The sequence below is a fragment of the Bombus flavifrons genome, chromosome 3 (genome assembly GCF_040668555.2).
Source record: "Bombus flavifrons isolate JBK064 chromosome 3, iyBomFlav1_principal, whole genome shotgun sequence".
NCBI lineage: Eukaryota > Metazoa > Arthropoda > Insecta > Hymenoptera > Apidae > Bombus > Bombus flavifrons.
In genome coordinates, this window is record NC_138444.1 from 2,307,510 (window position 1) to 2,333,864 (window position 26,355).

Genomic DNA, 26,355 nt, shown 5'->3' on the forward strand with positions numbered 1-26,355 from the left:
AATACAATTTGATTGGACGAAAACAATTTTTTGAATACTGTATAAATGCAGAACCCTTAGAAAATTGCAGGAAGTTTTGTAATTCAATTGTTCGAATATTCCAAAAGGAAACATGTATATATATGAATATATATATGTATATATACATATATATATATATATATGTATGCCTATAGATGTATATAAATGCGTAATATTGTTCCGTCATTTGCATATATTTATACACTTTGAATACTAATAGAAATGATGTAAGTAATTTGTATTCATTTATTTATATATTCTATATGAATGAAATGACTAATAAAAAATTTAATTTGTTACTTTATTACTTATTATAATAGTTTAGACATAACTTATTAATGGAAATTCGGTTATACGATTCTAAAGATTATACAAAAAAATTAATTCAACACCGATCAAATTAACGTTCGTATATTATACTGAGATATCTACGAACGATTAATTATCACTCAAAAATATTAGTTACTTAGCGAAATAATATTTAAACAATTACTTAGAAATAATCGCTAGATTACTTTAATATGATGATAATGAATATGATGAAGTATCTTACTATTTAAATAATATATTTTATAATATTTGCATGCACTAAATTACAATGAGATCTATAACTGATGTAATGACGCAACTGACAGTTTTTTGAATCACGAACAAATTACAATATAACTACGCGCGACGAAATTTCAATACACCAATGACAGCGTTGGCGGCAATTGCCAGATTTCAAAACTATTAAACTAACTAATTTATTTGAATTTATTGGGTCGCCCGGAAAGTTCATTCTGATTTAAATTTTCATTCGATATGCATTTATTGAATTATATAGATGCCATTTTGTTCTACAACATTTCTCCATCTTTTACGCAACTTGAATATACTTCCAGGACCTCTCAGGTTTTTCGGCGAAAAACTTCTCAGTATGACCTTTCATGTCGATAAAATTCCTTAAAAATCGGAACCAACTCTCCGAACAATCCAATATATTAACTTTATCGATTACACAAACAATTTAAATACATTCAAAGAAAACAATTTTAATAAATGGACAAGTTTATAAATTTAAAATTTCAAAGGCGTTTCTAAACGATATATTTTACACACACATACACATATGTTACTCATTTGTTAAAAAATCTAGGCTTTCATTGGTTTGTGTTGCTTTGCAGTAAATACCGTGCAAAATGACGTGCGAACCCCATTACAAATGCTGCGGGTTTCTCGTTCAATCGTAATTTTTAGTCATTCCGCGAACGCGATTTTTTTCTAATAAAATCGAGCTGTTTTCGTTTAAAAAAGATAAAATCTTTCTTTTCGTACACAGTGTTATGATATTAAATGAAATTTGAATCATGCAACAACCAACTGAAAACCGTATGCAGGAAAAAAATTTTCTGTTTGAAAGATCAGATTTGAATCGACAAACTTCCAGGATGTTATTTGGAAAATGGAAATTTGGGCAAGTGAAATATTCTAATTCGTCAACAAATTTGTTTTCACAGGTATCATACTGAAATGATTACTCTCTGTCAATACATTGAAGAATTAATAAAAACCTTGTCCTATCCTAATTTTTAACAGACCAATTTGTTTCGTAAACAATCATTCGAAAATACATCCGACTCGTTTGTTACACCAACAATGGATAAAATATGTATAACAACGCCAAAGGCACCAGTCAAGTATAAAAAGCAAATTAAGAAGGGAGGTTTAAGGCCAAAAAAGTTACATTACACTGACGATGAATTGGATGCCATAGATAGCGGCGTTTATATTCAATGTAACCAATCAAATGATATGTTTCACAAACAACGTATGGCAAAATGCAATAGATTCGATTCTTCGCAGAGTCAAATACATAGATTACGCGTGAAATTAGACAAGATTAAGGTACAAACGAACGATAAAGAAAACGATAAAAATGTTATAGGAAACAACAAAAACAATGTAGTACAAGAATCTTCTGTAGGTAGGTCTACAAAAAGTGAGAAAATATACATGCACGTGTCAAAAACTAAAAACATTGATACCAAAGGGAAATTAATTCATTTTCGTGTATAACAGTATATGTTAGCTGTTAATTTAATTATAATAAGTATGTTATTATTAAGGGAAAGATTGTAATAAGATTGTATGATAAATACCATTTTATAAAATAATAGATTTATAACGAGTAAAATTTATGCAAACTTAAAATGTCTCGGATATTTACTATATTCACTATAATATTGAAATGGTACTTTCTTTTTTCTTGGTTCCTCAGTATTCAATCCAAATGCAAAAACATTATCACAATGTGACAATAATCTTAATTGGAAAGAAAAATTATATTGGCTACAGCCTAGAAGGGATGTTGGTGTATGGATTGAATGCTGTAGAAAAAAATGTAAAAAATGGAGATACGTTGAAGATTATCATGATCCAGTAGATGTGCCTAAAATATGGTATTGCGAAATGAATTCTGGTCTGTACATTTTGTTTTGAAATATATTGTATGTTTCATATGTACATATGTGTTTAATTTTATTATATGATTTCACAGACAAATTGATGGCATCTTGTGATATAGCAGAACATCCTACATCATGTAGCATCAAGACTGATTTAATTGAAAATGCTTATAACGCAGGTAGCATTGTTTGGGCATACGTCAAAGGCTACCCATGGTGGCCTGGTATTATTAACGACTGTCCTGATACTTGCACATATTATAAATTACCTAAAAATTCCTCTAAACCTGTAAGGTTATATTTTCTTTCTTATATAATATAGCTTCTATGTCAGATGCTAAAATATATATATATAATTTACAGAGCCAATACTATGTCACATTTTTTAATGAAGAAAAACTTGAAGCTAATTGGATTCTGAAACGAAATCTTAAACCACTTGCAACAAATAAATATAGTACACTTATTAAAAAGGTATTTAATCTTATTAAATTTAATCTCCTCAATTTCACTATAAATAATAATGGTCTTTATTGCAGACAAAGTTTAATGGAATTGATTACCAACAGCTCTTACAAAAAGCACACAAAACAGCTACAGATGCTCTTGCATTATCAATTTTAGAAAGGTTAAGAAGATTCAGCTTTTTGGCACTATATGAAAAATTTTATGACATTAATAACAATTCAACACAATTAATTAGCAACACTACCAGAACCGATATTTTATCAGAAATGGATACAAATTCAGATGATGAAATATCCTGTTCACATCCCATAAACAAACATTACACTTTGAAAGAATATTATTTAGAAGTAATATGTAAAAATCGAAACGTATTAAGTAATGTTACGAAGTAATTTTTATCGTAAATTCAAAAACAATAAATACATTGATATTATAAAATAAATGATTAATATGTACGTATGTTCATTGCAGTCAAACAGTATTTGACATAATAGTAATTATATATTGAATATATTTGTAGTATATAATTTCTTACATTGTCCAAATCATATAAAATGGAAAATATAACTTGCAAATTTGTTTTTATAAGTTGCTCTTCACGTTCTTACGTATTTTGTATCGAATACAAAACATATGTTTATGGTTATAAAATGATCGATTTGCTTATCGACTTAGCATTTACCAAGCGAGTATTACTCTAATTTCTTATTTAATTCATGGAGTACCCGCGTTGCGGCAGCACGTAACACAGAATGTCTACATATTAAAATTATGATATCAAATAATAAATCATCCAATAATTCTCGATCTTTTTACATAAAGCAATTCTTTACGTTCAGAATTTTATGCTAAATTTTATGTTAATCTATATATAATTCATTGATATGAATTAACTATGAATTTATCAAAATTATGTAACGGTTACCGTTATTTGAGAAAAACATAGAAAAAAAGAATATAAATCAATTAACGTTTAATGTCTAATATTATATATATACTTCGAATTTTAATATTTTTCTATGAAACAACTTATAACATATCAATCCTTTTTTTTCGTTTCTATCTAAGAATCAAAGGTTTTATAAAATGCAGCAAAGTTACTAATGTTACTATAAACGAGATTCATAACCTATTATCGACTGTTAATGCGTTGATAATGTTGTAACATTTATTAAAATATCCGTCATTTCTTACAGGATGAAACGATTATTCTCTATTGTTCTTCGAATAACAAGGCTCGATGATGAATCGTGTCGTGAATTAATTAAGATAAGTTGTCAACGCTGATTATCGACGTGTAACATCTCCTTCAAGAATCATCACAATAGGAACGACGAATTCTTGTGGATCATTGTCGAACACCTGTGCATTATAATTAAAATGAAAGTGTTTGATGGAGGCTAATGATGCTGTTTACCAACTGACCCCGCTTCTTCGTATTCGATGCCACCATTCGATTGCGGAACCTTCTCTTGAACGGAAATCAAACGTATATAAATGGTTGTAAATCGATATGTTAATGTGGCGCAAAGTTCGGCGGGGTCGGTTAGGTCAATGTGACGTCAGCGGATACGGAGACCCTCGACGTGGTGAACTGCGACAATATTTACGTGTAAAACGTTTCTTGAATGTATGCATACGGTATGATCGTGGCCAATATATCGACTTGTCCCTTCCTTATTTCGGAATTCTGCCGGAAACAGGTTGACACTAACCCTAGCAATAGTCGATCATTTTTGCGATTTCTATGCTTCGAGGGCCATGCAGGCAATATGTATTAATGTTAATAAAGAAATGAGTAAGACATGAGTTTGTTTAGATCGATCGTATAAGAACAATTGAGGATTCGAAATTTGACCTTGAATCTTTAGATTACTATTACAGAGGATATATAGAATAATTTATATTTTCTGAAATTTTTCCACGGAGGATCAAATATTAAGGTCCTCAGTCAATAAATTCTACGTCAAAGATAGTATCAGAACGTAGAATAAAGTAATAAAGAAATAAACTAGACAATCCAAGTAATTATGTTCACATTTATTTTGTTTACATGTCTACAATTATGTCTAGAATGTGATTTCGTAAGATTGTAATATTAGGTTAAGGCGTTAAGGTATAGACATATACCTATATATACAATCTTACTGTTTATAATCATAAAATATAATAAAATAATATAATGTAATAATAGTCTTTTACCGTATTGTAGGATAAGAATAGATTTTTCAATACCAAAAAATTATCGACATTTCTTATTTGTTAAGGGCGATTAATATTGAAAGAGAAGAAACGGGAAAAATGGAGCAAGATCAAAATAAATTAATAAATTGGATAGTCAGTCGTTTCTTCGGATGACCCGTGGTCCATTCTCTGATCCTTCACAGTTAATACTCCTCCCTGTTGATTCCACCATGGAGAAAAAAGAAAAACGATAACCCCAGATACCATAGCGAGTACATACGTGTTTGTTATCATTCTCGTAATACTCGGACGATCGTGTTGCTAACCGAGGTATGCTCGGGTTATCTGGCCTGTTTGTCCTTCGTTATAATTTCGTTACGTTTCTTCGCGCTTTTCCTCGCTTGCTCTCCCACAAAAAAAAAGATCGCTCATTAATTCACCTCCGTAATCGTCAACAATTACCGGTAGTTTTCATTTCTTTTCTTACCCGTTGAGCAAACGAAGGAAAGAAAACGTTCAGATTTTATCGTAGTGGGGCTTTATATGTCCATTATTTTCAGCGTGTAGGAAAATCGCTGTTAATTTTTCAACATTTGTAAATATCAAAGATGGTTACTGTATGTATAGAGCGACAATAAAATGGCGGAATAAACATTTCTGGACTTACTTAGTAATATTTCAATTAATCGTTTAATAGACTACAACGTTATTCGCATGTTATTTTTAAATAATTACTTTCCGAGAAGTTTTTACATTTCAAAATGATCTTGATGAATCATTATATGATCTTTTGATACTCGTGTACATATTTTTAATGCATTTTAAAGAGTTGAGCAATTTATTAAATTAATAGGCATCGATAAGAACGCAAAAATTTTTGTCATTCTTATTTTACATATATATACAGTATATTCGTTTTACAAGCGAGTTTTCAAAACGGCCAAAATGTATCCAATGGATAAGAACATCAGGCAATGTTTTATCATACGATAAATCCAGCTTATCGATCATGCTTGCGTTTCGTTTCGACACGTTGTTTAAATCAATTTCGTTGATGGACAGTGCAACGCGATACCGTGACGGAGGGCCATTTTAATCACCATTAATGAGCATTTCGATCATTGAAATACGCTCTCTTCGGCGTTGCACAGACAAAACGGTTGGATACACGGGGTGACGCTCGTAAAGGAGACATTTATTGGTCGTAAAGGCATGCTGGCTGTATCTTGTGCAGTTTGGACCGATCCTTAAAACGTAGAGAACTCGTCTTTCTGACGATCGTTTTGTACCAGCACGTTTAGGAACCATCATATGACAATGGGGGCGTACGTAGTTGACAAACATGGGAGCGGCGTATTGGGTCGATGGCAAAAGGAATAAAGGGAAAAAAGGGGAAGGATATAGCAGTTGGGATATATGTATGTATGCGAGGAAGAGAATATATTCTGACTCGACCTTTCTACCTAGCCTTACGTGTATTTCACTCGCTTTATACCTAGGCGTGGCCTATGTGTTCCCTTGCCTCTGTGAATTATCGCGCTTCCGGTAGAATCGTCCGGCAGAATAATTCGTTGGACGAAATTAACATTGAATTAAAGTCTTTTTCTCGAAACGAGAAACCGATCCTATTGTTTCTCAAAGAAGCATAAATTCGTGTCTGATATTACTTTCTCCTTAATTCAAATTATTATATTTAGAATCAATGTGCGTAGTTTCGAAAATATTCGACTTTCTCCTGGTATTAATTGGGAAATTCTTTTCCAGACTAAACGAGCATTTAATGAGCTTCAAGGAAGTATAACGAGTATTACGTAATGAGAATTGGAATTCCAGGGAAAAATGTGCTAATTCGCCAGAAAGGTATCGGCTACAGAGATGTTCTATCAAGGATCAAAGAAAAAGGAACGAGAGGATCATCGAGCTGTGTGGCTATGCGTTCGCTTTTGCATAGTTTCATGGTTCCTGGATTTCGCGGCCGACCAACCGAAAAACTAAAATCATGCTATGGTAACGCCGTTTCTAAATGCGTCTCTGGTGACGCGTCTCGCAAAGGCCTCTTCTTACTAAATGTGACTTTAACGAGCAACATGGAGAACGAGGAGTACGGGGAACGACCTGCGCGCGGATTCGGGCGCGGTCAATGCCGTCTAGATGTTCGCTATTACTATCCGGACCTCCTGGTATTTTCGTCATGGCCTACTAATACACTCCGCAAATTCTTGCCCTACCACGGGGGCCACTGTTCGACAATGACGTAGTCGAGGAAATATGCCGATCGTGAGGCATGTCACTGACCGTGATGTCCAATTTCTTCGCTTTTTATTCTTTGAAAACGAGCCAGCCGAATCCGTTGTACCCTCTTCTTTGTTAGATGCGCGATAGATCCAAAAACAACAATCTCTTCTTGATTCGCATTTGATCACTGATCATAACACCTGAAACTTTTGTACAATTTGTGTGTTGTACTTTAGAAATTCGGAAGTGAAATTCCTGAGAGTTGCGAAATAAATTTCTTAGGAAGAAAGATACACATACGATTGACGACCACTTCTATAGACTTGGCTGTCTTGTGAAAGCATTCTTTTTCTGAAATGTTTAGTCTTCCTTAAGAAGAACTTCGAATTTTCTAGCCTAAGGAGTTCGACTTGCTATATATTCATGATTATTATCATTGCGAGGAAAAAGAAAAGACAGATGCATTTACATTTGAAAGATTTTTAGGACAAGGAATTTTTCAATTGAATACACCATTTCCCGACGGTATATATGTATAAATATATTAATCACCCTCCTTCGATGGTCATGGTTTTTAGGAAAATTATATTTAACCTATTTCACTACCTAATGCGGAGGCATGCTCATGATGTATGTATATATTCGGAACCGCATTGTCCATAGTCAGAAGCCACTCTTCTTTCGTTATGAAATGCTATTACCTTGTAGTGCGTGTCTTAAAAACACTAGGAAATTAAACGTTTACGCAATCTTCTCACTTTTAGAATTTCCTTCGCTAAAGAAAGACGTACAAAAAACATTTAATTTTTAACGATTTTTGTTATTCGAGAAAATGCGTTATCTACATTCAGTAAGCTATAAAGATATTGAAGTTAATTTTCAGTCTTACAATGAAAAACTGTCTTTCTATCTGCATCTCATCACAATTGCCAACATGTGTAGAGTCGATGATGCAATATCAACTATATATATTTGTTTCTCCGCGCATCGAACATTTATCTGTTCAACTCATTATCGATGAACGCCAGTCTTGCCCTATTTCGTAAGCCTCGATCATCGTGCAACGCTATTTAGCTCCCAACGCGATAAAATTTTTTGAATTTGGGACACGAGAAAACACAGGGTCGTTAGGTCGTTCCCAGCTGATAATATACTACCGATGTGAAATACACATAAGTGCATTGGTTACACAAATGATACAACGATGAATAGGGTAAAATTTCACTCAACGACAAGTCATGCTACATGGTGAAGATGATATAAACCATCATTGCGACGAATCGAACGTCCCATTCGAATGCGCATTATCGCGTCTGGCAATCGAGGCAGATAAAGAGTTCTCTGTCGCAATCAACTCGTGCTCGTAATATATACCGTTGATAATTAAGCGATCATTGCTTTTTCTCGCGACTACTTTTCCTTTTCTTTGGAATGCTAAATGTGTATGAGACTTCACAAGGTAAAAACAGAAAGATAAGAAGTCTGTAACCACGCGTTATGAGCCTTGAACTCATTGTCACTGTTGTCAGTGACGAAGCACTCTGTGCCAACAGTCGTCATAAAGTGCAACAATGTGAGTGTACTTGCAACTTCAACGTTACCTTCGATGACTAGTGAGTTAATACGAATTCCACTGGCTACTCAAGAAGTTAGTCACATTTTATAAGATGTGTGTAAAGTCGTAAAATAATTTTGTGAATTATATTCTATATTGACGAATATGACCGAATCATTGAAGAACTGTAGTTTATTCGAATATGTAAAGAGACAAGATAACGATAACCGAATGGTTTCAATAGTAGAGATTCATTAGTTTTTTTTCTTCACTCGTTTTTACTAGTTTCGATAATAGATACTGACGTTTAGAAAATTGAAGTCTATATGCTTGGTCTATGTCGACTGCGGCGAATCTTAAACCTTCGATAAATCTTGGGATTCTTGAAAAGTCGATGAATATTCGATATGTCATATATTCGATATTTTACATCTACAATCCTTTGTATATACATTTATATTATATATATTTCATCTTTCTTACATGTAGACATACCTTATATGGAAGATGCCTTATATATATACAAGGATAAATGTAAAAAAAGATTACATTGATTTTACTAAAATAAACACATATATCCTTTTATTATGTATTGAAATGGTTGTTTGTTCAAAATGATCTCAATTGTGACTTGTGACCACGAAAGAGTTAATTAATAGAATATGGTAGCGATGTGCGAATGCAGTCATCGTCCGTGCCCGCCACCTGCATCATTCACGGGGTGCGTTAAGTCGCATCCCCGCTCCTGATATCGCGCGAACCCACTTCCCCACCACGCTTCCGTCGTTCGGTGGAACGAACGCACTCTCACGCACACGTTGCTCTATCCCCACTATTCAGCGGCGCGATGGAAACGCGCACTCGTGACTGGTGGAGTTCTCGCCAGCCTCCGCGCAGCTTAGTCTGCGCCGCTCATTCCACTGGTTTGGATCTTCGTTTGCCTTCGCAGTTGTTCCGGCAGTACGTTCAGTTTCGTGCACGTCGATGATTCCGTTGGTGTAGCGGAGTTACTTGGTTATTTCGACCGCGGTCGTCGTCCCTGATTGTTGATCGTCTCGTCAATAGAGTTGTAAAGTCAATTCGCGATCGAAACCGGGAAACGAGGAGTATATACACATCGACAAACGAAAGCCGGTTCGCATGTTCCTCTCGCACACGCGTTACCGAAAGCGGAAGGAAGTCTATGGTCGATGGAAGAGATATAGTGAAGTCGTAAAATCGGTCAGGAACTAGAGCCACATAGATACCTTTTAAGGATTCAAACAAAAGTAAAGTAATTTGAGACTACTGATTTGAGAATTTTCGGGATTATAAGGAGCCTAGAGCCTCGTTCAGGGCCGTACGATGTCAACTCGGAGCTATTTCTTTCCGCGTTTTTCGTAGATGAACGTTTTAATTTTTAACAACTGTAAATGAATTTTTGTTAATTTAGGCGATTGTTACTAAGAAATTGAAGGGAATTTAATATCGTAAAACTTTAACGAAACACTAACAGTAATACGATTTTAACATGTTCCATGTCGTGCTAACGTGATTTATCATCCAGACCGCGTGGATCATTGCCGAACCATGCGATACGAGACTTATTACTGCAAGATTTTTGTAATCTAATATTTAAAGGGCTTCTATGCGATACGTACATACATACTATGCAATACATCAATGAGTCTCTCCGTTTAATGCTTTAATTTACGACTTCACTACGGCAGTGCCCCGTTAACTGGCCAAGTTTTTACATAGATAATATCAGGGACTCGCTTTACGAATTTAATTGCAAGAATTAGTAGGGATAACGATGGTCAGTTAACGTGGCACTACGAGAGTATGGTTCCATCGACGACTATACTTCTCGTCCACGTCTCTTCGTTTTGTCCCCACTCTACTCGGTTCTTCGTTTTTCGCTTCGTTCGAAACGTTCTTTTCCACCTTCTATCTCATTTGTCTCCTACTCCTTCACGTTCGTTCTCGATCGTGTGCCACGCTTCCGGCTGACAGTGCGGTTTTCGGGCCTGCGCGACTCGCCAATATAGTATCCTTCCTTCTCCTGTGCGATTCTCAGTGATTTACGAATCTTCTGACGAATCTATTTCTTCGAGCTTACTCGTCGTCGATAGAGTAAATAAAGGAAGACCGCGTCGAGACATCGTGCACTTTACTTAAGAGTGCGTCATATCTCGTATCTGGAAATGGTGCACCTGTCCGTCTTTTTCGTTCTATGTCTTCCAACGAAGGATCGATCGAAAACCTTGCAAGGATTTGGTTGTGAAGTCCCGATATCGACGATGGTCGCCGAATATGTACTACTGGAAAATGAAAACGCCTTGAACGTTTGGTGAGTCAACATTCTGCCTTAAATTTATAGCTTTTTTTATGATTTTTGCGCTTCCAGGCATTAGTTTACGATAATGTGTTATGAGATCTTGTATACTCGCGGAAATCGAATTTTTATAGTCAAATATGTTTGTAAAGGGATGTTCACAAAAAGATAGACTGACGATTTTATTCGTTAGGAACTTTTTCAAAGTTGATGATTTATCGATACCCATGTCGGGATGGGAGCGACGTGGGATTATGTAACGCGCGTAATTTGAACGTGTATACCACGTGTACACTTATGTTACTATTTTTACTTCATCATTTCTCTTCTTACCCATTTAAGATTGTTCGATCGAAACAACAGAAAAAAATCATTATTTTAATTGTGATTTAGCCGGAAGTCATATTCTTAATATGCCTAATAAACATACGTATTACGATTGAAACCGTTGAGTTGATTCGAACACGAGGAATACTGGAAATGGGTAGGCGGGTGTCGTTAGACACGGACACGCCCATTGGTCGGGCTCATCGTCGTCCGTATGTTTCGCGAAGCTTAATTAAATTAAACGCCTTGTAGTGGTTTTCTAAGGTCGTTTGATGTCGCACCATATTTGGCTGTCTAAAAAGCACATTTCGCCCTTGTGGATTCGTGTTTCGATATTTTTTTCTGTGTTTCTTTCCCTACCAATTATTCAAACATGATCTGGTCGGGCTATTATTAGATTCGTTTCGGTTGGGATAGTTGAGGAAGAAGGGGGAACGTTATCGAGAGGACCGCGTCTTGGCTTCGTGTCACGCTACGCGATACGTGACACGCCGTTGAATAATTTCTTCAAACGATTTCAGAACGTAGTTTGCATCTCAGAATCGTGTGCATATACGTTCAATTCGAGGATATATTGCAACGATCAAACTTTTGAAAAAATCTCAAGTTTCGAATTAAATAAAATCATCGAGTTCATGGAAAGTTGTTAAATGTACTATTTAAAAATTGAAATATTTAAAATCAGACGTTCAACGAATGAAACTATTGAAACGATTACAAACTAGAATCAAGAGTGTCCATCTCGTCATACGCACGCCCTTATCCTGTCGAATAAAACGGACGTTCGACACCAGAGCGCGTTGCGTCTTGTATAGCAACGCGTATAATATGCACAGCGCACACTGTGAACTCGTGTGCGAGTAGTCTGGCGCCAGCAGGTGCAGTTAAATATAGCTTATGCAACGGGTATCCTCCTTCCTTTCTTTTTCTCTTCTTCTTTATTCTCCTTTCTTCTATCCTTCTTCCCTTGCCCCACGAAAAATGGCACATAAACAAATGTGAAGTAATAAAAGATACTAATTCCTCCTTATGAAGGATCCGATATTTTAGAATATTTGTAATCGACAGAGAGCACGTTCTTGTAATAAATTAATACAAATATTTTGTTTACACAAGTTCGCACGGCGAAAATATTGCGTTTCGAAATGAATCGATGTATCTCTTGTCTTTCGCGATTTCGACAAGTAGAAGGGAAACAACCGCGAAAACGAAGCTTTTCGAGAGACATTAGAATCTAACACGGTTTTGTGTACCTGCGTGTGCGGGTGCGTTAATCTCATTTTTTCGGAAATTCTTCTAATCGCCTGCCAGCATGCATTTTCTATGTTTGCTTGTTTTTTGTTACCATTCGCGGGCTGAAATATTTTCGAAAGTTTTCATTGAATTTTATCTTTCTTTTTCTTTTTGCATTGTTTATCGTATATTCGATAAAAGAATGGGGCTAAAATTTTCGTAAGTAGGCTAGAAAATTAATTCATGCGCAAGTTTAGTTGAAACGATTCTTATGTACGAGATGACGACTTCGGTTTACGGAAATTATGGGAGAGAATTCGCATTCCCGGGAACACCAATTAAATTTTACTGCAGCCCATGAAATTACTCCATCATATCGCGGAATAGTGTATCGAAAAACTTTTTTATTCCTTTTTTGCGCGCAGGACGTCGTTCGATTCCTCCTTGGTGAACAAGACCAGCCATCTTTAAGTAAAAAAAAGAACATATTAATGCTCATTATGGATATTAGCCTTCGGCCATTTGCATAAAGGCGGAGACGTTGATACAACTGGTCGTGCGATAACGAGCGACGGATGGCATGACTGGTTGCCAGAGAATTTTTATTTTTTCCCCCCTTCCTTCCATTTTTATCTTTCTCTTTTCTATTCCCTCGCGCGTGCGCGCTTGCATGACTAACAAAGGAAAGAAGAGAAGAATCGTGAATTGCCGAGATTTCATTTCGTTCCAGTACAGAAGAGAAGTTTATCGAAACAACGACCATTTTAAATTTTGTTGAATCTTCGAATTTTTAAATTTCGAACGTTAAAATTTAGCATCGTTTTTAAACGGTTTCTAAATAATTTCAAATTTATATAGACATAGCATTAGTTATATAAAATATAGTCTCGACATGATTGTGTTATTTCGTGTCTTTCCACAGGAGAAGAATATCTCGTAGGAAGAAAAATCTCTACTTAAGTTGCATGCCGTGAGTCGCTTCATAAAACCGGTTGCCAGATACATACACGGAAATGTAAATTTACAGAAGAAGCGGCTCTGAATACTGCGAGAGAAAAAAGGGAAGCTGCTTATGTTGAATGCAGCTCCTGCATACGTGAAATTACGTTAGCCACGGAAATAATATACATACGTTTAATAAAATCAAGGAAATGATCGGTGAGATTAACAGACGAGCTAAAATAAAAGGGAATGAAATATTTATCTTGACGTTTTTATTATGTTACGTGCGAGAGCAAAAAATGGCGAGAGTAAAAAAGGCGAATTAACAAGTTAAAAGCATAATCGTGGGTATAAAAACTTGAATACAAACTTGCCTTAATATTCTGTCACGACCGTTAGCACAAGTGTTTGGTTGTATTGATAACATAGGTAATGTCGGATTGTATTAATGGCGTATTGAAAGTTTAAAAAAAAATCGGTGACATTGGATGTATGTACACTCGACCTCGACTCTGTAAGCCTCATGACGATATATACATATAAACTCGCGTATTATTCGGTTGGTTTAAGTATTAAACTCATCCTCGATTATGTAGGTACATGCATATAGTTGAGCAAGAAAGAGACAGAGAAAGAGTAATGTGGACGGATGGTTGGGAATGAATAGGAGAAAAGTGGATGCGTGCCCATAGGCGTCGCCATTTGCATTATTAAATGAGAACTCTATTTATTTCAAACTAAACGTAATATCACGTGAAAACCGAATGCAATGATATGTATTATATTTTTATCATGAAAAATTAGCTAACGTTTGAGTAAGGACTATGTAAAGACTATGTAATCGTTGTTATGTGTTGAAAAGTGCAAGCAGCATAATGGTGTCGACACTATATTACACAAAAAAGGGAAAGTTTGAAAGTCATTGAAAAAAAAGGAGAAATAAGAAGTATAGATTTAGTGTGATTTTATGCCGCGTACAAAAGTCTTGCGACGCCCATGCGTATGAGGAAAAGGGTGGAGCGAGGAGGTAAGAGGTAGACGAAGCACAGCGAGATGCCTTAGGATCGAGTCTCTCCCTGACGGCGTTTATTTATTACCAGTATTAATACCAAGCCCCGCAGAGTCGGTTGGTGATTACATAAAACATGCTTGCCCCTCCTACCATCGGAGGCAACCCCCTCATCTCCACCCTGCTCGCCTTCTATCTGAACGATGCTATCTCCCGTGGTAATGGGGCTTGGCAAACGAATCTATTCGAAAAGAAAAGGAAAGAAGGAAAAGAACGAAAAAGCAGAGGAACATTCGTTCGGCGTATCTTGGGTCGATTCCACGTGGAAAAAGAGGTGCAATCGTCGTGATCGCATAGTTCGAATTTTACGATCGACGACCTCTAGGTATTGAACTTGACCCAAACGCGAAACGTGGTTAGCAGATTCTATACTACAGGTTAATCATAAGCACTTGGTGAGAATTTGCAGCTATTTGCAGCCATGTTGCTTCTCTTGACTTGCTATATTCTCTGTGTATTCATTATCGATATCTTTTCCTTGGCAGATGTTGCTTGCTCGATATCTTTGTCCTCATTATAACAGTCCTGAACGCTTTTAAAAAGCTTGAACTATATAAAATTAATAACGAACGTCTACACCCTTCTTGTTAACAGTCCAATCGTAAATGAATAATAGTTCCTTCTTCCTGCTCTTCCCCAACTCCTCCAACGGTTTTCTTTAGTTCCCTGCACGTTTTCTTTACCGCATTTATTTGCACCTTGGCATCGCCGCTTTTTTTACGCTCGGTGCACTAAACGTATAAAGCGGGCAGTGACTTCTACGCGCTTTATTGTAATCTCTGAGATCTCTGGGAACCACTTTTTCGCACGTTTAGTTGTTTCTTTACCAACGGACCAATGACCATTGCCAACTTCGAGAAAGTACGGCACTCGGTAACGGGAAACGTGTGTTGGTCCACGACTGTTTCTTAGAAGGAGAAAGAAAAAAGCGAGAGGATGGCGTGAGAGAGAGAGAGAGAGAGAGAGAGAGAGAGAGAGAGAGAGTGAGTGAGTGAGTGAGTGAGAGGGGTCGGCGGAGTGAGCGAGGGTAAAGGAAAGAGCGAAGAGAACGAGCTAAAAAAAGAATCGAGCCACGAGAACAACGTGGACGAAACGAATGGACGAAGAAAGATACGAAAAGGGCAAGGGACGAACTCTGAGGACGGTGGATTAAAGCTAAAAACATCGGACGGAGTATCTGTTCACATCTTACCGGGCAGCATTAGATTGAAGTTGAACCTTCTAATACTGTCAGGTAAAGATGTCGTCAGGATTCCGAAATCAACGTGATTGGAATTGTCATCGGGCTGGGATAATTTCACTTGAATATCGTCGTTGTTCGGATCTGATCTATACTGAATTCGAAACGACCGGCAATTGGTGTCGTTAAAAGCGTGCTCTTTTTATGGATTGTATATTTCAATAGGATCTAGTAAAAGCTAACTCTGTATGATAAAATATGTGTATAAGAATCGGAGTTACGAAATACAAGAACAGTTCAAATTTGTCGTAATCGGTTTTTATGGATGAATCGCGTATGTTATAAGTTTGAACTTTCCTTGTATTTTTCAGATAAGATAATATGTAATATAGAGAAATAACTATGTTAATGTAGTATCTTATATTAGTTATAGGTATAGACTAACGTAGATGTAAGTAAATTAATTAAAGAATGGTAAGTAACTGCCTATTATGTATATTAGAGAACTGTCCTGTATTATAATTTAAATTCTGCGCGGCATGTGATATGGTATGTTGTGTCGGATCTCTAAATTTCTTATTCTAATATTATTTCATTAGTATAGCTAGAATTTCAAGATCGAGGCAGTCGATGTGTATTTTCGTGGCACGCGTGAGTCAAAGTGTTGTAAGGGAGGGGGCGAGGTCACCTCTAAGTGAACCGAACAGGAATGATAAATAAAATAAAAGGAAAAAAATATTTGACTTAAGAAAGATATTTTATAAATTCACGAATAGGATCTTCTTGAACGATTGAACTAAATCTTAGGCGACCAAAACCTATTCGTGGATCAAGCTACTCATATTTTCTTACATTTCCATCTTCACCTGTTTCAACCTAATGTTCCTCGACGAAAAATAGCTCCGACTGACTGTAAAAAATGGTGGCTGGAAGTCACGTGAGAGAAATGGTCGGTTAATAATTTTCCATCGGTGGAATTATGCGGTGCGTGCGGCACATGCATAAATCCACTGCACGTGTACACGTGACACAAGTGTATACTATCCCTATAAATACATTCACGCGGAGTGAGTGTGTCTCGATTCGAGAGCAACATGTATGGTTCTCTCTCTCTCTCTCTCTCTTTCTCTCTTTCTCTATGTGGCTTCGTAGAACGTAGAGTGTAGAAAATCGGTAGGAGGTAGAAAACGAAGCTTCTAAAAGTCGCGGCCTCGGTGCCCTGGAGAGAGAAGAGTGTGTAGGCGCGTGAGGAATGTAATGCTTCGAAAACGTTGCCGCGATCGTAAAGCATCGCGTGGGTCTCTTCGTGAGGGGTTGCGCGTGCAAATAAATTCGTTCGGCCGTCACGCCGCCATTTTTACCCTCGTCGATCGGTTGGCTGATGATGTCGCTTGTATTGCAACGTACTTACATAGATAGGTGGTAAATTCTTCGATGAGCTTATTGGAGAATTATTGTGGCGGAAATTGTGCGGCAAATTGTTGATGCGAATCCCTCGAAGTGACGTGATTAGTGTCTTGAGGAACTCTCGACGGAGGATACTTTGTGACGCTAATGGTCGAGTGTTAGCCTTAATTTTCAGTTTTCTTTTTTGTAATCGTGAAATGACCTCTGCGTTGGATATTTGTAGATAAATAGGCTTCTGTATTTCTATGAAGTTATGTACTTACATATTTGTGTTGTTATAGTCATGATAAATTTCTTTATTTTCGATATTTTCGAAAGGCTCTTATCTAACATATATCGCTATTATCTTTGTGTTTTAAATGTTTCTAGATTATTCAGCTACTTTGGATAGTCTTAGGCTAATCATCAACGAGATATTTTTGCAAATACTTGATTTGAAAAAAAAGAATCATGGACTTCGGGTTGGTCGTTGGTGAGCTGGAAAAAGTGAAGAAATCCGGTTCAGAAACGGGATAGTAATAGCGGCGTGTTTTGCACAAAGGTGCTAATAAAAAGAGGAGTGTCCTTGCAACTAAGATGGAGGGATATAGGAAAAGCATAAGTAATTGAAATAATCGCACGACATCTTATGCGCATCTTAAGCAGCTGTTGCAACAGCGCGTGTATTTTATAACTGCGAAGTAACGTGCATGGATCTCTTTATTCATTTATTCATCTCGCTTGCAAGAGGTAGGCACATAAAGGCAAAGTGCATACTGTGTAATTCTACGGAGAGTATCAGCTTAAAAATTGAGATTGAAACGATCGGATAAAAATAATATTGTTGTAGAGATAGAACCACTGCAAATTATATAGCCTAATATATACAGGCAAGAAAATACACCGAGGCGAAAAAGGGGAAGAGTATGACAAGGACAAAAGTATTCATAGAGCTTAAATGGCTATAGTGTAGAGAGATATTACACGAGGAATTTATAGTATTGAAAAATCATCAGACAGAAACTCTTAATTAACATAAACAATTCATTGCATGAAAGATATAAAAGCTAAAAGAAACATCGTATAGAAAATCAGTACTATAAAGAATCCATTGTATAGAAAATACGTAACGCAAGAAGTCTTACATATAGAGAGCTATTGACATAAAAAAATCATTCTACATATCGTGCGAACAGTGTAATGCAACAAAACCTTGGTCGTATGGAAAATTTATGGCACGAAATATAAGTGAAACATGCACTATAAAAAATTGTATGCTATTTTAATATTTAAGAAGACGCTGGTAATAATTACTTTAGATACCTTCCGCATGAAAATTCGATCCATCAAGAATAGAGTCAAAGCTCCCGTGACTTTTCCCTATTATCCCCCGCACTCGTGGATGTCGGTTGACGCGTTCGAAGCACTTTGGCCAATGGCCAGGGCCGTTTTAGAAAGATATCTGGCCGGATCGACGGCTCAAGAAAGTACCGTGCATAGATGCCTCTCGAATACAACGGCTCGCTTGTCTTGTACGAATTGTTCCAGGAAGGAACAATATTCCGTCAATAGCCTGTATTGTCTGATGGAGAAAAAAGGAGAAAGATTAAGATGATCGACAGGAAAATGTTATAGCGTTCGAGGTGAAAGAAATTTTCTTACATTACTTCTTATATGTCACATAGAATGAAATCGAATGCGGGATAATTAAAATATTATTGTAGGAAAAATGCACTTGTATTGCATAAATATATAAATACATTGTGTATCGAACTGTATATCGATCAAGACAGATTAGTATATATTGATTAATACACATATTTGCATATTTTTCTTATGTAATCGCATTTCTTATGTAATTACGGAATAGTTTGAAGTAATGGTTTGTGCAATATATATATATATTATAGTCATTTAATTTCGCAGAATTTACTAAATTCTTCATCTTTTCTTTCTCTTTTCTTAGGTTTTTAATTATGGTTAGAGAATAATACTTGAAAGCGTGTATTTTGAAATCTGAATTGTGCACTTGGATTCGATTGATCCTTCGCACACGTGATTTACTGAAGTTGCTACGAATCGATAATAGGTCCAATGTACATTGATCAATCGCGTCAAACATTCGCAAATGTGAAACAAATAAGAAGTTCAGTCAGTTCTACAAGTCTGAATATTGTAAATTATTTTCACAGTGATACGTCGTGTCTTTTTCGTCGTTATCGTTAAGTGCATCCGGCATCAATGACTTGGTCTTTTATCAGGACGACTATGTGCTAATTTATGTTGGCTTTTTTAAATTTATTCAGTCCTTCATTCGTACTTCTTTTTTAATCACTCTGCTCGCTCATCGTTCTTAATTTATTACATCTAAATTACTTGGCAATTCGCAGGGAATTGAATAATCCTACGAGATTTCAGCCTTCTTCTTAGAACTCTTAAAACAGAGACATATGAAAATATATTGTATTTTAAGGTTCATGTGTACTTTTACGTACCTATAGAATAAATAAAGATAGTATCTAGGATAAGATTAAATTCATCGATAATACAGAAACCAAACAAAGTTTAATTATTTGATATACACACATTTAAGTTTACACGCGCTTAATTGCTACTATTAATTAAATAACGGTGGTTTAAAAATAAAATGCTGAGAGGAGAAATCGAGCATGGAGACTGGTTTCGTTGCGAATGTTTTCCACATCATCGTGTCATCATTTGGTTGGTCCAACGTATTAATAATTGCCCGATTGTGTAATAATCAAAGGCGAGAAGGACAGTATCGTTCTCAATCGAGGATGATATAACATAAATACCCTCGAAGAATATATCTCGTGCCGTTCTCTTCTCATTTTCAATTAGCTGCAGAATATCGATAGCGATCTTTGATGATATATCGCACAGAGATCTTACAGAATGTTTGCGAAGCTTGGATCTGTCTTCGAGATTTCAGATGAAAAGGGGTACGATACGTCTAGAAGGAAAAATAAATTAAAGGTAAACGATAAACCAGACTGAAAAATCTGAGAAGCAATAATATTATTACAACGGAGAATAAGTTTTTACGGAATCCAGAAAAAGGTGTGCGTAAAAATAAAGATCGTAAAGATGGAGGGTATGTTTCGAGATAAATTAGATACTTTGATCTCAAACAATAAACCTATAAAATCAAACTCGAACAATATTCGTTATTCCATTCGCGATACGATCTAGATATTGAAATTGTTAAAGATTTGAAATTTCCATTTAGCTGATCGATTTAACTCGTTTCAATTCAACTTAAAATCTTCAGTTATATTTTAAGCGATTCAGCTACATCAGACTCGATTCAGTTAAACTTAACTCGATTCAATATTCACGAGATGCGAATCATTAGTATATACATAATTCAAACTTCGTAAGGAAAGAAACAAAATGAAAATGTTGTTTGTATCTGATAAGAATCTGAGAAGCGATTTCGTCCCATCGATCATTTCTTGGTTGGTTTCCGGCGACGTATCGATCAGCTATGCCTGGTTCAGGCACCTGTTCCGATAGTTTTTGGCGCCGTAGCGTCGACTGAACCTCGCGGTTATTTATTATCGTCTCGATTCATCGGCACGCAGGTCCAATGTCCTGCTGATAAGATAAGGGGAAGCCGCGGAGCTCCCGGGTCTTGTACGTACACGCGCGGACTATAAGCAATCTCTCTTTATCTATCAACTACCGTCAACCACCCTACCACCACCATCGTGTGTAAAGCTCTTTTATCGTTTTCTAACTCTTTAGATTACACAGACCTAACGATTTTTATAGGAGCCCAATATGGAAGATATTCCAGATTTATAATAGTAAATGTGACAAATTTTTTCCCCCTGCTAACTTAAAAATATGAATATGCCTAGAACGAGAATTTTATTACTAAATGATAGATAATCTTGAGATTCTTTTTAGACGGAGACGATAGAATTCCAGAATTTAATCTTAGAATTTACTTATAGATAATTAGACAAAGTAAATCCATAAATCATACAGTAAATCCACAGTAACTCCAATAAATCACCATTTACTGGGGCGAAATTTTAGCTAGTGTTTGATTAATTCTTTCATGATCGGCGTTGCATAAGTTCTTCTTCAATCTAAAGAGTTTATAATGTGGTTTGGCGACGAGTTTATAAGATAGTGTTTAAAATCAGTTAAAATGGTTAAAATGGTAAGTGGTTAAAATTAAGTAATCTTTATTACACCATCTAGTATAGTACCTGTCGCTCGACAATTTATGCGTCTTATCAACGTTATCATATTCACTCGACTCGTACTCATCGCTCGACGAATCTTTCCCAATGATTTTGTTCGTTTTTGTACGAAAGAAACGAGAGACGAGGAAGAAACGGAGAAAACCTGTTTATCGAGGATCTGATGAAAATTACACGGATTAATCGAGGGTAGATTAAAAATGTGGAAAGGAAAGAACGAATGGATACGAGGAACACGGCCCTGAATTCCATTCCAGAGACTTTTGTCCCTGTGTTCGCGTCCCTGAGACCGAAGCAGTCGCATCGTGCCACGACGTAGACGTTCAGTTACACGCCACGAATGTTAATCCCCCTCGTCGTGCCTCCACTAGACCCCTCACCCTTCGTAGATCCGCGCCAAGATCTCTTCGTGTCGAATATTCCACCGTATACCGGGTGACAAATTCTACTGGACTATGGAACGAAGAATCTCGCTAGTACAGAGTTGAATTACTTTTACCCTAAGAATTTTGGATTATCTCAGAAGATTAGGAGACGGAAATCGAATCTTTTCTTAGGAATTAAGTTCCTTGGTTATTTTTAGAAAGGCTGGTGAAGTATGAAGAACAGTGTGCGAAGCAATAAAATTTTGTTCCTAGCTCTTGTAGAATAAGAAAAAGGAAGATCTTGGCTTTTGTTACAATTCCGGATATGTATAGTTAAATAAAATCATGTTGATAATCAGCGAGGAGAAATCTGTTTCAGAAAGCGTGGGCTGTGCTTCTCTAGAAAGCTGAAGGAATATATCCAAATCTTTACGTTGTCATAATATTCGCTATATAAACAAGAATTAATTAGCAAGGCCTCGTCGAGTTGGGTGGTTCCAATCTCTCGCCAATATTTAAGTTCTTCTCATAGCATCTAACGAGGCGTCGGATTTCTTTGTGTCTAAAGAAGAAAAAGCATCGTCATAAATCGGCCTAGGTATTCTCGTTAATTTCGAGGTTTAATTCAGGCCGAAGTCTTCGAAGCAAGCGTTGCGTTTCTCATCGAATCCTGTGGAGGCTTCGTCCAGCGTTAAAGTCCTGAAAATAACGAGGCAGCTGTTGGCGTATCCTGCAGAGCTTCTTCTTGTCCTCTATCACGTGTTTCCAGCCTCCCTTTTTAACCGTCTTTTCTTTTTATTACCTTTCTCATTCTTCTCCTTCTCCTTCTCTTCTTTTCTGTCCCCCTCGTTCCTTTCTTCTCCCCTCCCCCCGTTGTATTTCGATTCTTTTCTCTTTTCTTTTTCTTTCTTGGTATCACACTTGGTCTTCCGATATTTCCTGTTTTCTTTAATCTCTCTCTTGGATCTGCATCCCCTGTGTACACGGGGATTTTTGCGATTCTTTAAGATGAGAACCTTTGGGATTGAGAAACGGAAGGGGATTTCTTAGAAATGGCAGATGTTCAAACTTCTCTTGGTATTCGGATCTTTCCCCTGTTCTTTCTTTTAATTTCTCAGCAACATTTTCCTTTATTCTCCTCTATTCTCCTTCATTTCTTCTGTGCTTCTATTTTCTTCCCTCTTTTTCAATTATTCTCAACTTCTCATCTTCCACCGATCCTCACTATCTATTCCTTCTTCCCCTATTTTTCCATTAACTTTCAACGACTTTCAGTAGCTTGTCCGAAGTAGGACGAAAGTCGCAAACGTTTCGAGTAATTACGCCAACGAGTTTATTAAAATTATCCCGGCAATCGGGCATCTCAATTGTAAACGTCCTCCTTCTCTCTTACTTTTCGCTTCCTGCCACTGGTTTCGAACAGGTTGCAGAAGACGCTTTCGAACGTTACGCAATCGAAAGTGACTTTCGAAAAGCGTCGTCGTGTCCCGAACGAAATTTATTTTCGGTGATAGAACGATTAAAATTAAACGGAGAGGAGGCGTGAGACGCTCGTGTCACATCGACGATTCTGGATTTCGAATTAAAACCGACTTCTCGTGAGAAACAGATGGATTTTATGGAGGAATCGATTCGAGGTCGATGTCGTAATCTCTTCGATGCTTCACGACTTTCCTAGCGGAATTTTTACGGGAGAGATTGTGAAAATTTTTATTACCCTAGTTAATTTTCTATGAATTTTACGACGCCAGCTTCTACATGTCTACGTATATCGGCAATGAGCATGCAATTTTTTACCAATTTCATCGATAAAATCTACATCATACATCATATTATATATTTACTAGATCATATCATATTATAAGAAATTTCAATTGCCCGTCTCTCGTTCTGAGTTCCATAATGTTCAATGGCGAAATAATTTTCCATAGTAGACTGGTCGTGTTCCTTGAGTTTGCATGGAGAATGAACTTTTTTTCTGGCGTGGTCGAGGCTGGATCGAAACTAGGCTTAGCCAGTAATTCAATGACTGTTGGGAAATTCTCGCAACCGATGTATCGTAATCAGACTCTGATGCTATGAAAGCTATACCTATATTTGTGGCTCGTAACTGACGTTGTTGCTGGTCGTCTGGATTTCCCACGTGTCACTCCGTTTCGAGTAAATTTAGTCGGTCGAACCAGCTCACCGCCTCATCTTCCCGCCTCCGGATCCTCTCCAAAACGAAATCTAAACGAAATTTTCTCCTAACAAAAATGTTCCTAGGTCCCGGGATAAGTTTCTAAACTTAGAATGCTACACTTTTTACGTGCAATCTGCAAGAAAATTTTTAAGCGAACTTCCTAAGCGTAAGATATAATAACGTTCCGAATTAAAAATTCGAATATTTAATCTCATTGTGTAATAGTTCTCGCATGCAAAATTATGAAGAGGCTCCACTATATTTTTTTAATAAAGTCCGACGAAAATTCTCTTATTAAAGAGTAAAATAGAAATATCGAGTATATTAAATAACGAATATATTTCGTATAATTAACTCGATATCAAATTCAAAGAATTACATATCGAGATTGGTAACCAGTTGAAAATCACGGAGGACGAGCCTTCTCCTGATAATCGAGCTCTCATCACTTCAAATGAAGTTTCTTGATCTATCGAGAGTAGATTGAACAGAGGACAACAGGTAGGGAATAGAAGGAAATATCCTGGGTTCGTTTATTGCTAAAGGATCGTTTCGTTAAATTACTGTTAATTAAAGAAAAAGTGCGAGCCCGGTTCATTCTACTTTGTACACGTGTAACTTCGCAACGACACGTTTAACGCCTGTCACTTCTTCGTACCTGTCCTACCCAGCCTGTTTTATCGTGCACCTCGTACGATCATATAGCAGCAAAAAATCCTGTTGAAGAAACGAGACATGAAAATCCGACGGTTTATCGAGGCAAATATCTATATTTATTATGCAAACTCGTGTTCGTCTTAAGTATAGATCATTTATATTTATTATTTGTTAATTCCATAAGAAAATAAAATTAATGAAATTCACTTGTGGTTACTATGTGCTTGTTGCTTCAGTGCGCATAATGTAAAGTAACAGTGACTAGCAACATGAGCAAAGAAATTGAAATAATGAGTGCTGGTTACACCACGTCGTGCAACTAGCCGTGAAGTTCGTTGCAATCACGGTACAAAGGTGTCTAGCATAAACCTAACCTCGTGTATCTCTACTCGATAGATCCAATAAGAATATGAGTATATGTAATCGCTAATTAATAGCTTTTTGCATACTAAATGTAGCTAAACAGTAAACGCTGCTAGCGTCAGATATTTCAAATCACTTATTTCATTGAATTTTGGTGAGATGATATTTACGTATATGTGGAACAAGCGTAATTGTAACTGTAATTGCTGACTAGTATATTTAATCGTTTATTTTAAGCTACACATATAATATAAGTAATAATTAGACCGCGAATGTTTATGCAAATGCCCATTTTCGTGGAACTAATTAAAAAGATGAAAATTAAATAGAAATTTGTTTCACCAACTGCGTATCGTGATGTACGTTCAAATATTGTGTCTATTATTGGTAAATTTGTGCGTCTTTGTATTTCAGGTAAATTCATAAAAATCCGTAGTCTAGTAATACTAAATAAAATCGTCACCATCTCGGATGACGATGGAAAGATCCTCGTCTCGTCCAAGTGCGACTGGTGTGGCGTTCGAGCTGCATACATAAAAGGAAGACTCGCACGGCAAAGAAGAGCCAAGAAGAACGAAGAAAAATTCGAAACTGGCCGTTAGGCGTCGAACGTAATTACAGAGCATGGTAAGACGCTCGTTAATGGCCGTCGCTTCACCACGATGGACTTAATGGCGCTAGACAAAAATTATTTTCCGTGAAGCGATAATGGTGTTGGTAGACGCACAAGACGTAGGACTGAACCAAACGAACGCAAGAGGATGAAAAGAGGAGAGCCTTCGAAACCTCTCAAACGGTCATCTCTCTGTATCGGGCGAATCGTGCGCGACTGGCCAATTTATACACAGGCGGACTCGTGTGCCTAAAGCTCGTTTCACACGGATGAAATTCCGATATGCAATGTGTAAGCGTATTTAAGAATTTAGGTATTTGGCGGAGATTTAAGTATTTAAAGATTCTGTAATTTTGGAATTTACTAATTTAGGCGATTGGAAATCTAGGTATTCACGAAAAATGTTTAAATTTATGAATTTTTAGCCAGTTATCATCCATACCATCTAGGAATCTATTGATATCAAAATTTACGAATTGTGAAATTTACTCATTTGGTTGTGTAGGAATCTAGAAATTTAGGGCTTCAGGAATTGTGTGTTGGGCTTTAAAAAGCGATACGAGATATTAGAGTGAC

General features: G+C 36.5%; 2 protein-coding genes across 4 annotated transcripts in view; both read left to right on the top strand.

Moving 5' to 3' along the window:
• Window positions 1-127: 127 nt before the first annotated feature.
• LOC138177989 (uncharacterized) lies at window positions 128-3,444 on the top strand. Its single transcript, XM_069109385.1, has 8 exons — window positions 128-248; window positions 1,343-1,520; window positions 1,600-1,987; window positions 2,282-2,482; window positions 2,561-2,757; window positions 2,832-2,942; window positions 3,008-3,324; window positions 3,408-3,444. The coding sequence occupies exons 2-8, from the start codon at window positions 1,371-1,373 to the stop codon at window positions 3,442-3,444; spliced, it is 1,401 nt and encodes a 466-aa protein (XP_068965486.1). The 5' UTR covers window positions 128-248; window positions 1,343-1,370.
• A 6,426-nt stretch (window positions 3,445-9,870) lies between these two features.
• LOC138190121 (serine-rich adhesin for platelets) overlaps window positions 9,871-26,355 on the top strand; it is a 58,678-nt gene continuing 42,193 nt past the window's right edge. For 2 of the 3 annotated variants that reach the window (XR_011176207.1, XM_069132650.1), the window contains exon 1: window positions 9,871-11,242. Coding sequence is in view for 2 of the 3 variants with exons in the window: in XM_069132650.1 (XP_068988751.1) it covers window positions 11,097-11,242 (146 nt within the window). In the remaining variant the exon portion in view is untranslated. The remainder of the gene's footprint in view (window positions 11,243-26,355) is intronic. The other variant, XM_069132651.1, reaches the window with a different exon arrangement.